Source organism: Entelurus aequoreus, linkage group LG07 (genome assembly GCF_033978785.1).
Source record: "Entelurus aequoreus isolate RoL-2023_Sb linkage group LG07, RoL_Eaeq_v1.1, whole genome shotgun sequence".
NCBI lineage: Eukaryota > Metazoa > Chordata > Actinopteri > Syngnathiformes > Syngnathidae > Entelurus > Entelurus aequoreus.
Genome location: NC_084737.1, coordinates 40,553,093 through 40,566,883, shown reverse-complemented (window position 1 = coordinate 40,566,883; position 13,791 = coordinate 40,553,093). Strand labels below are relative to the sequence as shown.

The following is a 13,791-nucleotide window of genomic DNA, read 5'->3' as shown; positions in this document are numbered from 1 at the left end:
ATCATATGATATCATATGATTGAAGAACAAATAATCGTCACAGCTTGATTTGGTGGACTTCCAACAGTTTTCCATTCATTAAAACCGTGACTTCTTTTTCAGTGAAATAAACAGTCCACTGATAATTGTAGCTGAGTTTGTTGACCAGAACAAGTGCCAAGAGTACAGCCCAGTCTTAGTTTCTCTGGCTGGAGAAAAGAAAGATGATCCCAACAATGTTCCACAAAATTGTACAATGTTTCAGTCACACAATGAGAGCATCCAAACTGAGGCTGAATGAGGCCAGGAATCATCCCTCATATAGCTCAAAATGGATGTGCAGTATTTCTAGGCTAAACTACATTATATAGATTAAAGTATATGCTCATTCACCAAGAAGAGGATTGTAAGGTCAGAAGTCACAGATGTTTGACGTGAGGGAGGACTTACTGTCTCACAATCTCACAAAATGTTGTATTTCATCATTAAACGTTTGATAGGCTTGATGTCAGGGTTCTCGAGTTCTTTACACCAAACTCATCTACAGTAAGCATGTCTTTATGACCTTTACACGTGGTAACACATTTACCCACATTTGTTGCACAAAGTTGGAAGCATCCAATCATCCAAAACAGCTTGGTATGATATGATCCAGGGGGACAAAAGGTGTCAAGTGAAATTATTGATTGATGCCTGATTGTGTGAATGTTCCAAGTATTCACACATATAAGATTCTACAACATTAGGGCAAAAGCATCCTTGCCCAGGCACAAACTCCTGGTTTTTGGAGTATACATTTTTGGGGTTTCGGCACCAACCGTTTGGACTAGATCTGAGCAATCTAAGTATATGAGCACAAACTGATGAAGCCTATTTGGATGAGCGGCGAAACGTCTTCCAAGATAAACCAAGCAGTCCAGTTGTGAACGATTGAACGCCCTGAGACAACAATGATCTGGATGAATGAGAACCATCATGCGTATATTCTACGGGGGGGATTATGGAATTATGGTATTTATTTTATTTTATTTTTTGTCATTAAAAATAAAATCATGCGTTCTTACGGACTGTATCCCTGCAGACTGTATTAATCTATATTAATATATAATGTAGGAACCAGAAATATTAATAACAGAAAGAAACAAGCCTTTTGTGCGAATGAGTGTAAATGGGGGAGGGAGGTTTTTTGGGTTTGTACACTAATTGTAAGTGTATCTTGTGTTTTTTATGTTGATTTAATAAAATATATATATATATATATATATATATATTTTAGTATTTTTAAAAAAATTTTTTATTTCTTGTGCGGCCTGGTACCAATTGATCCACGGACCGGTACCGGGCCGTGGCCCGTTGGTTGGGGACCACTGTTCTACAGCATTTTTCATTTATTATTTTTCTTTATAATTATACTTATTCCGCCACTTTTTAGTGCGTCAGAACTTCATCCCTGTGCATCCGATTCACACCGTTTCAACGTCAAAATGTTCGGCCCACAATTGTGTTCGCAAAGAACAAATCTAAAAATTTTCCCAGATTTCCCACGATTCCCAGTTTTCCGTGAAATGTTTCCCATTCAAAATTAATGGGTAATTTTTACAAACTTCCAACATTTCCACATTTTTCAACCGATTTAAACCATTCCACCTACAACACTTTCCACCATCTTGGAAATTAAATAAAAAACATTTTCTGACTTTAAAAAATTCCAGGAATTTCCGGTTTTCAAAAGCCATACTTACACCCTTTGTTCTTTCGGTTTCAATGTCCACAATGTTCAAACAATTATAACCATTTCACCATCAAAACATTCCACATACTCAGGACATCAAAGTTCCCTATTTCGTTTTTCCAAAAAATTCCCGATTTTCCCCAAATTCCAGGTCAACATTTTGCGACTGATTACAAAAATTCAAGCACCAACCCATTCATCTCTTCAAGGGCAATTGTGATACTATCTATGGTTTTGAAAATTCTAGGTTTTCCTGAACTTCCCAAATTTCCAGGAAATTCCCATTCAAATGAATTGAGAAATGTTCCAAAGTCCACAATTCCCTAATTTCTTAACCGATTCAAACCATTCTACCATCAACACATTCCACTCATCCCTGACATTCAAACTAAGACTTTTCAAAAGTTACTAAAAAACTTCCCAATTTTCCGGAATTCCTAGAATTCTGTAACACATATTCCAATTAAAAAGCTTATGAACACATTTCTCGACCGATTAAAACAATTCCAACACTCTGGGCAATTGTGCTGTTTTTGATTTCCCAAAAATTCCCTTTTTTTCAAAAATTACCAAATTACCTGGACATTCACCCATCAACACATTCCACTTGTCCTGGAACTTCAAGCTAACACTTCCGTAAGTCCCCCCAAAAATCTGGTTTTCCAGAAACACCAATTCTCAATTCAATGGCGTTACTGATTTAACATTTCTGGACCGATTCCAAAAATTCAAAACCAACCACTACCGTTGATTCAGGGCAAGTGTGATCTTTTCCATACTCCAAAATTTCACGGTTTTCCCGAAATTCCCAAATTACCATGAAATTCCCATTCAAATGAAAGGAAAGGTTTTCCAAGTTCCACAATTCCCACATTTCTCAACCAATTAAACAATTACAACACCAACCTGTTCAGCTCATTAATTTCGTCACATGGCGCTATCTTGCATTTATGCTAACGGTTCCAATGTTAGCGTGGTAATATTAGCATGCTAACATTTAATGCTAGCAAATTAGTTAATTTAGGTTGCTTTAACCCAATAATCATGGATTTTGTTATTTGCAGCCATCTTACAAGTATGCTAACTGTTTCCCTGTCAGCATGCGAATCTAGCCATGCTAACATTAGCATGCTAATGTTTTATACTAGCATTTAAGGCAATTATATATGTTTTACCCTTAAAGTCATATATTTCGTTACTCGACACCATCTTAGAAGTATGCTAACTGTTTTCCTGTTAGCATGTCAATGTTAAAATTCCAGCTTTAGCATGCTAATGTTTTTTTTTTAACTATAAGTTTAGCTATTTGTTACGTTTCGACATAATCGTCATGGATTTTAATTGTTACTTGGCGCCATCTTAGAAGTATGCTAGCTGTTCCCCTGTTAGTATGCTAATGTAAGCATGCTAAAGTTTTTTAGTAGAATTTAAAGCTAATACTGAGTGTTTTACCCTTAAAGTTATAGATTTTGTTACCTGAGACCATCTTAGAAATATACAAACTGTTCTCCTGTTAGCACGCTAACGTTTTGGCAAGCAATTTAGCTAATTTTGTACTTTTGAATCTAATGGATTCTAATCATGGATTTTGTTACTTAGCGCTATCTTAGATGTATGCTAGCTATGTTATTGTTAGTATGCTAAAATTAGCATGCTAAAATATTTTGCTAGCATTTTAGCTATTTTTGTACTTTTTAGCCTTATAATAATGAATTTGGTTACTTGGCGCCATCTTAGAAATACTATATGATAGTTGATCCGCTGTAAGCATGCAAAATTCTCATGCTACTATTTGAGGTCATTTTAAAAATTTAGAGCTGAAGATTGTTATACTATATAAATAAACATTGATTGATTGATTGATTGATACTTTGTACCTTTTTGCAAGTATCTTAACGTTTCTAACTTTACCAACATTTATATTAAATATATTTAAACTAAATTTCAGTACAACTTCTGCTATTACCATGAATTGATTAACGCGGACCCCGACTTAAACAAGTTGGAAAACGTATTCGGGTGTTACCACTTAGTGATCAATTGTACGGAATATGTACTGTACTGTGCAATCTACTAATAAAAGTTTCAATCAATCAATCAATTCAGCCTTCAAAACATTTCCACATTACACTAGCATTTCAGTTCAGCATCAGCTCTTCTACATTCAAACCATTTCAACAGTCAAACTAGTTCAACCTTCAAAACTTTTCTACGTTCATACTACATCCCATTAGCATTTCAATGATGTTTCAGCACTTCAACATTTAAATTATTTCCACATTCAAACTGTTACTACCTTCATTCGACATTCTATCAGCATTTCAGTTCAGCTTCAGCATTGGAGCATTCACACGCAATTTCTACAAAACTTTGCTTCATCTAGTTTTTCAAGGAGTTGGTCTGCTATTACCACTGGTAATATTACTCAGTGCTAAATCAGTGTGTCATATTTAATTATAAGTTCAATAAACGGACTATGTCCAATGGACTATATAAAGATTGTCATTGCATTTACACATTCTTGACCTTAACTGCCGTAGTTGCAGCTGCTTTTTTTTAAAAATTTGCAAACAATTGAATGCTAAATGTTTTGGCCTAAGGTGTTTGAATGTAATGTTGATTTCCCAACAAAATGAAAATGATATGTCAGTGTTTAAACGAGACCAAATATGCGAAACCAACTTTTCTTACCTATTGGTACCTGTTTTTCTGTATTTGGAATCTGCATAAGTCCCGAAAATGGAGGCATGGCGAAGATATTTATAACACACTCTTGCTCTCCAATCTTGCTACCCTTCCTTCATACTTCCTTTCCAAACTGAAAGTTGCCCGATTTGTGAGGTTTTTCAAGTGTGTAGTCATGGGATATCTCCATATATGCATTGTAGTCAACTTTTTCCTTCTTTTTCTCTATCCCTCTGTTGTGGGGCAGACTGGCTCGTACATGCAAGAACATGCATTATTGGGGACAATCCAGCGGGATACTTTGTTTTTGTCGGTGCTTCATAATTGAGTATTTTAATTGATTTGATATTTTGCTTGATTCAGTTGAATCCTAATTATTGATTGACAGAGGTGACATAATGTAAGAATAAGTATAGGAAACAATCACATGTTCTCAATTTGTGACTTTACTTCTCAATAATGAGACTGAGACAATAGTTGTTCACGAATAAAGTGGTGATGTAACAATAAAAACACTCAAAGTTTCTAATTGTCAACACTATACAATACAATCACACCAAAATTATTAATCTTATCCGAGCCCTCCACTTTGGGGAATAGCCTGGAAGAACAGTTCCGCTGTCGTCTCAGCAGACGGCTTCATTAGAGCTCGCCAAGTCTGTGAAGCATCTCCCGCCACGGGACCACCCAGTGCTACCAGTCAAACTCCCAGACAACTTCACTTTCATCTCGAGCCCCTTAGGTGAATACAAAGTGGTTAGATGAGCCTTTATGTTTTTCAGTTTCACGTGAGGGGTTTGTTTAGTCCCTCACTGTCTGAACGCTTGGTCTTATCTACTATATCGCCTCAATTTAGTGTTTTTACGATTCAAAGTAGAAAAGCCATAAACAAAACACATTAGCCTTTTTTACCACTGCACTGCTTGTAAGCATCTTATTATCAGGTGCCTGCAGGGAGTGCAAGTGTGCACGTTGGCGAGGTAAACATTGGGGTCTTGTGTCGAACATGAGTTTTATTGTTAATCCTGAATAGACCACAATACATACCTTTCAACATATGGTATTTTAAATATGGTAAATATAGCTGGTAAATAAAGGAAAACAAGAGATTTCCATCCACCAACCCAATTAATGCTGTGAATATCGTATGTTGTAAAGCGTAAATTAAACCACAAAAGGGTATTCTGCTTGAGATATTTCTCATGCGAGCTCACAGTATTTCTTCCTCTGTTGGATATACTAAAATCCATAGTAAAAATCTTACTAAAGCCATGTGTGTCCAACACTGCTCTTCTTTATATGAGGATAATAAGCCATCAATTTGTCAAGATATTTACACAGATTTATGAGGTTTTATTGGCACAGATGCATACTTCTGCTTTGTCTTCATCCCTATCAAATTGAATGAAAAACGTGATATATACTGGGCCCCCTTGCATCATTAGCAATGTTTAAATGGACACAAGTAATCTGAATATGTCATGTCTGTTCATGTTTTTGTTTTGGTCATGCGTCATGTGTGTTCATGTTTTTGTTTTGGCCATGTGTTTGTTTTTTGGACTCTTTTTAGTTCCTGGTTGCACTTCCTTGTTTGGTTTGGTTTCCATGGTCACCCATTAGTTTTCACCTGTCATGTCACGCACCTGTTCACCTGTCTTGTCACGCACCTGTTTTCACTGATCACGTCACTATTTAAATCTGTCTGTTTCTGTTGTTCGTCCTGGCGTCCTCACACTATTTCATCACTCTGCTTCATGTCGTGTCACAGGTCTTTGCCAAGTAAGTTTTGTTCATTTATGCCACAGTTAGTGTTTTTGTTTATTGTTCATAGTTTTTGTGCCCACGTGCATGTCTTTTGTTTCATAGTCAAGTTTGTATTTCCGCCTTTGTGCGCGGCTTTTTTTTGCTTCCCTTTTTTTGTAGTTTTTTTATTTGTTAAAATTAAATCATGTATTTAAATTCACGTCTTGCACGCGCCAATTTTCCTTTGCCTTCCGGAGAAGCAAAACCCAAGAACCCAGTCATGACAGTAAGACGCCAGCAGAAGAGTTTCTCCGCAAAAAAATTGGACGGTTTTGACGAGGCAGCGAGGGAGGTCCTCCGCGCCATGGAGGAGGAATCGCTGCGCTACTCCTCCATGGAGTACAGAGACTCCATTTGGTCCGAGGACTGCGCTGCGTCACCGCAATCCCGGAAGCGCCGCTCCCGACGAAGGACGTCAGGGAGGGCTTCCGCAAACAAAGAGGACGCCTCACTCCCGCAAGCTCCTCCCCCTCCGGGCGGAAGCAAGCCACAGGCAGCCCGGCTTCACCCTGATGACATCACAGCTCAAGATTTTTTTTCTCTGAACTCTTTTACTTTTGATCAGCCGCCCTCAACAAAGGACTCTGTTTCTATGATCAAATATTATCAGAACATGATTTTGGACATTAGAGCATATCAGTCACAGCCATCTGAATTTCATGCCCCGCCCCCCAGGACTCAAGCCACGCCCAAGTCACAATTTTTTTTTTTTTCACCCCCTCAATCCCAGGTACAAAAAGAGAGACATTTTGGACAATTGATAGGGGAGGATTTTACCCTCCTCCTGACCTCCCTCCACCCACCCCAAAAAACGGTTCCAGACAGCGGGGAGCGCGTCTGGTATCCGCTCCTTGAGGGGGGGGGCTAGGGCTGGGAAATGTTCAGGTGGGGTGGTTCAGCATCGCCATGCCAAGCCACAGCCTCCAGCTCGGCCACCACCACCTGTCTTTCGACCTGCCAAGCCACAGCCACCAGCACGGCCCCCACCAACAGTCTTTCGCCATGCCAAGCCACAGCCTCCAGCTAGGCCACCTCCACCTGCTCCACGCCCAGCTCCACGCCAAGCCCCACCACGCCAAGCGCCACCAGTACCTGCTCCACGCCAAGCGCCACCAGTACCTGCTCCACGCCAAGCGCCACCAGTACCTGCTGCACGCCAAGCGCCACCAGTACCTGCTCCACGTCAAGTGCCGCCAGTCGCAGCTTCACGACGCCAAGTGCCGCCAGTCGCAGCTTCACGACGCCAAGTGCCGCCAGTCGCAGCTTCACGACGCCAAGTGCCGCCAGTCGCAGCTTCACGACGCCTAGTGCCGCCAGTCGCAGCTCCACGACGCCTAGTGCCGCCAGTCGCAGCTCCACGACGCCCAGTGCCGCCAGTCGCAGCTCCACGACGCCCAGTGCCGCCAGTCACAGCTCCACGACGCCCAGTGCCACCAGTCGCAGCTCCACGACGCCCAGTGCCGCCAGTCGCAGCTCCACGACGCCAAGTGCCGCCAGTCGCAGCTCCACGCCAAAACCAAGCACCCCCAAACCAAGACCAAGTCCAAGCACCGCCACACCAAGACCAAGTCCAAGACCAACCACGCCAAGACCAAGTCCAAGACCAACCACGCCAAGACCAACCACGCCAAGACCAAGTCCAAGACCAACCACGCCAAGTCCAAGTCCAAGACCAAGACCAACCACGCCAAGTCCAAGACCAAGACCAACCACGCCAAGTCCAAGACCAACCATGCCAACACCAAGACCAAGACCCCCCACACCAAGACCAAGACCCCCGCCAAGACCAAGACCAAGACCCCCCACGCCAAGACCAAGACCAAGACCCTCGCCAAGACCCGCCACGCAGAGACTCTCCGCCTGACGCACCACGCCGAGCTTCACTGCCTGCTTCGTCTGCTGCACCTGCATCAACGGCTGATTCCACGCCTGCAACGACGACGACGCGCCTGCCTCCTTGTCGGCCACGAATGTGGCCACTACCTAGTCGTCCGCCACGCCAAGTGCGCCCACCTCTTAGTCGGCCACGCATGTGGCCCTTCCCGGGTCGCCCACCTCGCCTGTGGAGGCGGCGTTCCACTCGCCGCCGCCACATGACTATGCCTCGGTGGATTCGGGGCCACTTGGCCTGGCGACCCACCGCCACATCCCCCTCCCGCCCTCCCATGACTCTTGATCCTGTTTTTTGGACATCTGGGATCTGTCCGTAAGGGGGGGGTTCTGTCATGTCTGTTCATGTTTTTGTTTTGGTCATGCGTCATGTCTGTTCATGTTTTTGTTTTGGCCATGTGTTTGTTTTTTGGACTCTTTTTAGTTCCTGGTTGCACTTCCTTGTTTGATTTGGTTTCCATGGTCACCCATTAGTTTTCACCTGTCATGTCACGCACCTGTTCACCTGTCTTGTCACGCACCTGTTTTCACTGATCACGTCACTATTTAAATCTGTCTGTTTCTGTTGTTCGTCCTGGCGTCCTCACACTATTTCATCACTCTGCTTCATGTCGTGTCACAGGTCTTTGCCAAGTAAGTTTTGTTCATTTATGCCACAGTTAGTGTTTTTGTTTATTGTTCATAGTTTTTGTGCCCACGTGCATGTCTTTTGTTTCATAGTCAAGTTTGTATTTCCGCCTTTGTGCGCGCCTTTTGTTTGCTTCCCTTTTTTTTGTAGTTTTTTTATTTGTTAAAATTAAATCATGTATTTAAATTCACGTCTTGCACGCGCCAATTTTCCTTTGCCTTCCGGAGAAGCAAAACCCAAGAACCCAGTCATGACAGAATAAAGGCCCAATCAGATAAAAAATGCTTCTTATAAAATCAAGTGGATGATTTTACTCTGAAACGGTCCATTAAGAAATACATTTAATTCCAAACAAGAGGGTTGGTTAATGCTGATCTTTATTCCGAACAATATCATTGTACACACCCATTCTGATCTTGTCTTTGTGGCTGGAGTAAAATTCACCTTCGCTACAGATGTTTTCTATGTCTGTGTGACACATTTCTGCCTTTGAGACAGCCGGGTGTTTATCAACTTTCTTTTTAGAAAAGTTCAAGAGGACCTGTTATGCAAAACCAACTTTTCTTACCTATTGCAAAATGTTTTTGTGTATTTGGGATCTGCATAATTCCCGAAAATTTGAAATCAAACCATGGTGCCATGTCAGAATTATTTATAAAAATAATAATCTTGCCTTCCTTCGTACTTACTCCAAACGAGTCTTTTGTAAATTGCCCAACTTGTGATATTTTTCTAATTGTGACATCATTGGATATCTCCACATATGGTAAAGTGTTATCGGAAGACCTTAGCCCGAGTCTGATTGATTGATTGATTGAGACTTTTATTAGTAGGTTGCACAGTGAAGTACATATTCTGTACAATTGACCACTAAATGGTAACACCCGAATAAGTTTTTCAACTTGTTTAAGTCGGGGTCCACTTAAATTGATTCATGATACAGATATACACTATCATATATACTATCATCATAATACAGTCATCACACAAGATAATCACATTGAATTATTTACATTATTTACAATCAGGGGTGTGGAGGGGGAGGGGGGGGGGGTAGGATATGGACATCAAGTAGTGGACATAGAGAGAGAGAGAGAGAGAGAGAGATAGAGAGAGAGAGAGAGAAAATGAGAGAGAGAGAGAGAGAGAGAGAGAGAGATCAGAAGGCATAAGAAAAAGTATCTGCATTCGATTGTTTACATTTGATTGTTAGCAATCCGGGGAGGGTGTTAGTTTAGGGTTGTAGCTGCCTGGAGGTGAACTTTTATTGCGGTTTTGAAGGAGGATAGAGATGCCCTTTCTTTTATACCTGTTGGGAGCGCATTCCACATTGATGTGGCATAGAAAGAGAATGAGTTAAGACCTTTGTTAGTTCGGAATCTGGGTTTAACGTGGTTAGTGGAGCGAGGAAGTAGTTTGACATGTACTTCGGTATCAGCGAGGTGTAGCGGATTTTATAGACTAGGCTCAGTGCTAGTTGTTTAACTCTGTCCTCCACCTTGAGCCAGCCCACTTTAGAGAAGTGGGTAGGAGTGAGGTGGGATCTGGGGTGGAGGTCTAGCAGTAACCTGACTAGCTTGTTTGGAGATGTTTGGAGTTTAGATTTGAGGGTTTTGGAGGTGCTAGGGTACCAGGAGGTGAATGCGTAATCGAAAAAGGGTTGAACGAGAGTTCCCGCCAGAATCCTCAAGGTGCTTTTGTTGACCAGAGAGGAGATTCTGTAGAGAAATCTCGTTCGTTGGTTAAACTTTTTGATTACCTTGGTTGCCATTTTATCACAGGAAAGGTTAGCCTCTAGAATGGAACCTAGGTAGGTGACCTCATCTTTCCTGGTGATAACAATGTCACCCACTTTTATGGTGAAGTCATTGACTTTCTTGAGGTTGATGTGGGACCCAAACAGGATGGATTCTGTTTTACCCAAGTGTATGGATAGCTTGTTGTCAGCGAGCCAGGTGCAAGTTCTGCCCTTGTAGTCCATTGTAGTCAATAAATTCCTTATTTTTTTCAATCCTCTTGTAGTTGGGCAGACTGGCTCGTACATGCACATGAACTCTCTGCTGTTGCCATTTCTATTTCCAAGTAACATACAGTTCTAACTTATATCTGTCAGTAAACTCACTTTGGAAGCACTAAAAACTATGACATTGTTGACAAGGAGAAGACACTGCCAAAGTGGAGGCGTGTAAATAAGACCACCCACAAAACAGTGCGTCCCAAGGAGACAGTCAGAAGCTGCTTGAAAATGGTTCGTAAAACATAATTTTTGCAAGATTTTGACCAACGAACCACCATTACATGTCATGTAGAGTAGACCACAAGGAAGTTTTTAAATGTTGATAGAAACATTATAATATGACCCCTTTAAGAGAACTCAGGATTGTTTAATGCATTGATAGTCAAAAGATTAGAAGCACTAAGTTGTAAAAAAAACAAGTGCATGAAACTATTGATTTTGAAAAAATTATATAAACAAACAGTGCACCAGAGAAGAGGATATTTTAATAAGTGGGTCAAAAAGAGAGAACAAGCTCGGGAAGTGCTGACAACATGTCGTTGATTTACAACATAGGCAAAAGTAGTATTTTCTTCTATTTCCTAAAAAAGACAACCAAGATGGTAAACTCTGATTACATGCTTGGCATCTGTATAGCCACATCATGACTGGATCAATGTATCTAGTGTCCATGTAAACAGTGGATTTTAGATTCCGATCAAACAAGGTTTAGATCGGATTAAAGAAATGTTGTTTGTATAACTTTAGCTGTTGTCACCTGCACAGTGGTGTGTGCAACCATTCGTGTTTTACTGGCATGCTTTTATTCCAAAGCCTAACTTCTACTCTAGGATGAGCGTTACGGAAATGTAAACTGAGCAGAGGCTGAGTGGACTCAAAACTGTACCACTCAGGCTGCCGCCAGTACTGCAAAGGATTATTATAATGTTTTTAATGGAAGGACAAAATACATGAATACGGAAGGGTTGAAAGTCCAACAAACATCTAATTTGATCAAATCCTGAGCAGAAAACAAATAGAGGAGGGTTTTTTATGTCACTATCTTTGAGTAATTGTCTATCCACAAGTGGTGCCAGGCCATATTGTGTTTATTTGGGTATATGCATGTGAACACATCTGCACTGACCACAGGTGGTTAATTCTGTCCACCAGCTTACCTGTCATCTCATTGCATCTCACTGTTGTCAAGTCAAAGGCACTATAGTTCCAATCTCCATAGTGTGGTCTCAAATAACTTCCATAAAGTAAAAAAAAAAAAGATAACAGTTATAAACCGGAGTTAAGTGAAGCAGCATCCTTAGTGAAATAATGCAGATTTTCTTTCAACGTGACGATTCATTGTGATTCTTTCGATGGTCACACAAAAACCCTTTTTTTTGGTAATACCTAATGGAATTGAATAAAGAAAGTGTAGCTTTTAGCATCCCAGCCACATCATAGATTAAGCATATGTTTTTTATTTATTTCTAGACTCACCAATTAGAAATGGATCTACAATAAGATCAGGCTTTGCTTGTCACCATGACCTTTATTTTATTGTCTGATAAAGCAGGCTGCAGTTTTCTGCTGTGCTGGGAGCTCGATGGTAATGCGAGCCAATCATTGCAATAAGGGGTTGTTTAGTTCATGTGCTTCCACATTGTTTCTATCTCAAAAAGATGACAACCCTCTGACTGATTTTAATCTCTGGAGTAGTTGCAAGTGGAGTTGACTGTTTCTTGACAGCAAAGAAAATATTTGCCTTCAACTCCAGCAGTTTGCTTTTGATTTAAGCCTAGAAACCCAAATAAACTGTCATTTTTTGCCCCCCCCCCCGACTTTAGGTACCACACGCGCCCCCCGAAAAGGAGAGGTGCCAGGGGTGGATTACAACTTCCTGTCTGTGGAGGACTTTCTAGAACTTGAAAAGAGTGGCACACTACTCGAAATTGGAACGTATGAGGGTGAGGGGAACTCTGATGATGATGGTAACTGACATTTTGTGTGACTTGTGCAGGTGTCCCGATTCACCACAGATACAGCGAGCATAACATTAATACATAACAACAATTTTCTCACAAACAGGCGGTTTGTTTGGCAGTTTATTCAAATTAGACTAGACAAAAAGACAGGGGTCAAGCTACATGTGTCCCATATTTTAAATAACTTACTTACACAAATTTGGGTTATGTATACCTAGGGACGTAGACCAAATTCGGTACTTTTATAGGCACAGTCTAAATTCCATGGGTAAGACTGGGTATCGATTCATGTAAAATCAAACGGTGCTATATTTCGGTATTTGTGTTGCTTATGACGTCACGTCCGGTTGCAGGAAACAATCATTCAAGCAGCACTCGGAGCAGACTCCGCTAAACTGCCGCTCTGTAATGTTGCAATTTTCAATGAATACAAAGGAAGTATGCCCAATAAAAAACAAAGTACCGTAAATTTCAGACTATAAACCGCTGCTTTTATTCTACGCTTTGAATCCTGCGGCTTGTAAAACGGTGTGGCTAATTTATGGATTTTGCTTCGCTGACGGCAATATTGCAAAAAGTAAAAACAAAACAAGCAAACACATTGATTAGGTGTGTTATTGTTTGTGCTATGGCGCCATCTTTTAGATGAGTTCGCTCACTGCATGTGCTGCAGTGCTGCATTGCCCTTCTGTTTAGACTGAGCTTTGAACCGGAAGAACAATTGCCGTCTTCTAGCCGTCCATAGAGTTCTACTCGTATGGATTCTTCATTCATCAATCCAAGCAATGTTTGTAAGTTTTACATTATAACTAAAACAATTAGTACTTTCTAAATTGTCCAATGTCTGATGTCTGTAGGAGTGTTTTTACGCATATTTGTATGTGCTATCATAATGTAATGAAGCTTGCGTCGTTAGCATTAGCTAATATGCTAACATGTGTCAAGTGTCTACGTTCGTAGTATTAACTTTCATTTTGTATTGTTTCAGTTTTGTAAATCCACCAACAATTCACTGCGGAATTATTGAGCCTGTTTAGCTGATTGGAGAGCTAGCTTCCACAGCTAGTGGGTCCGTTACAATGACTTCGGTTTTGTT

At 41.0% G+C, this 13,791-nt stretch overlaps 1 protein-coding gene across 16 annotated transcripts in view; it reads left to right on the top strand.

Annotated features, from left to right (window-relative positions):
• Positions 1–13,791, top strand: part of LOC133653860 (membrane-associated guanylate kinase, WW and PDZ domain-containing protein 1-like) — a 220,789-nt gene that overhangs the window by 116,882 nt on the left and 90,116 nt on the right. For all 16 annotated transcript variants that reach the window (XM_062053624.1, XM_062053626.1, XM_062053625.1 and 13 more), the window contains one exon: positions 12,558–12,677. In XM_062053624.1, the coding sequence (XP_061909608.1) occupies positions 12,558–12,677 (120 nt within the window). The remainder of the gene's footprint in view (positions 1–12,557; positions 12,678–13,791) is intronic.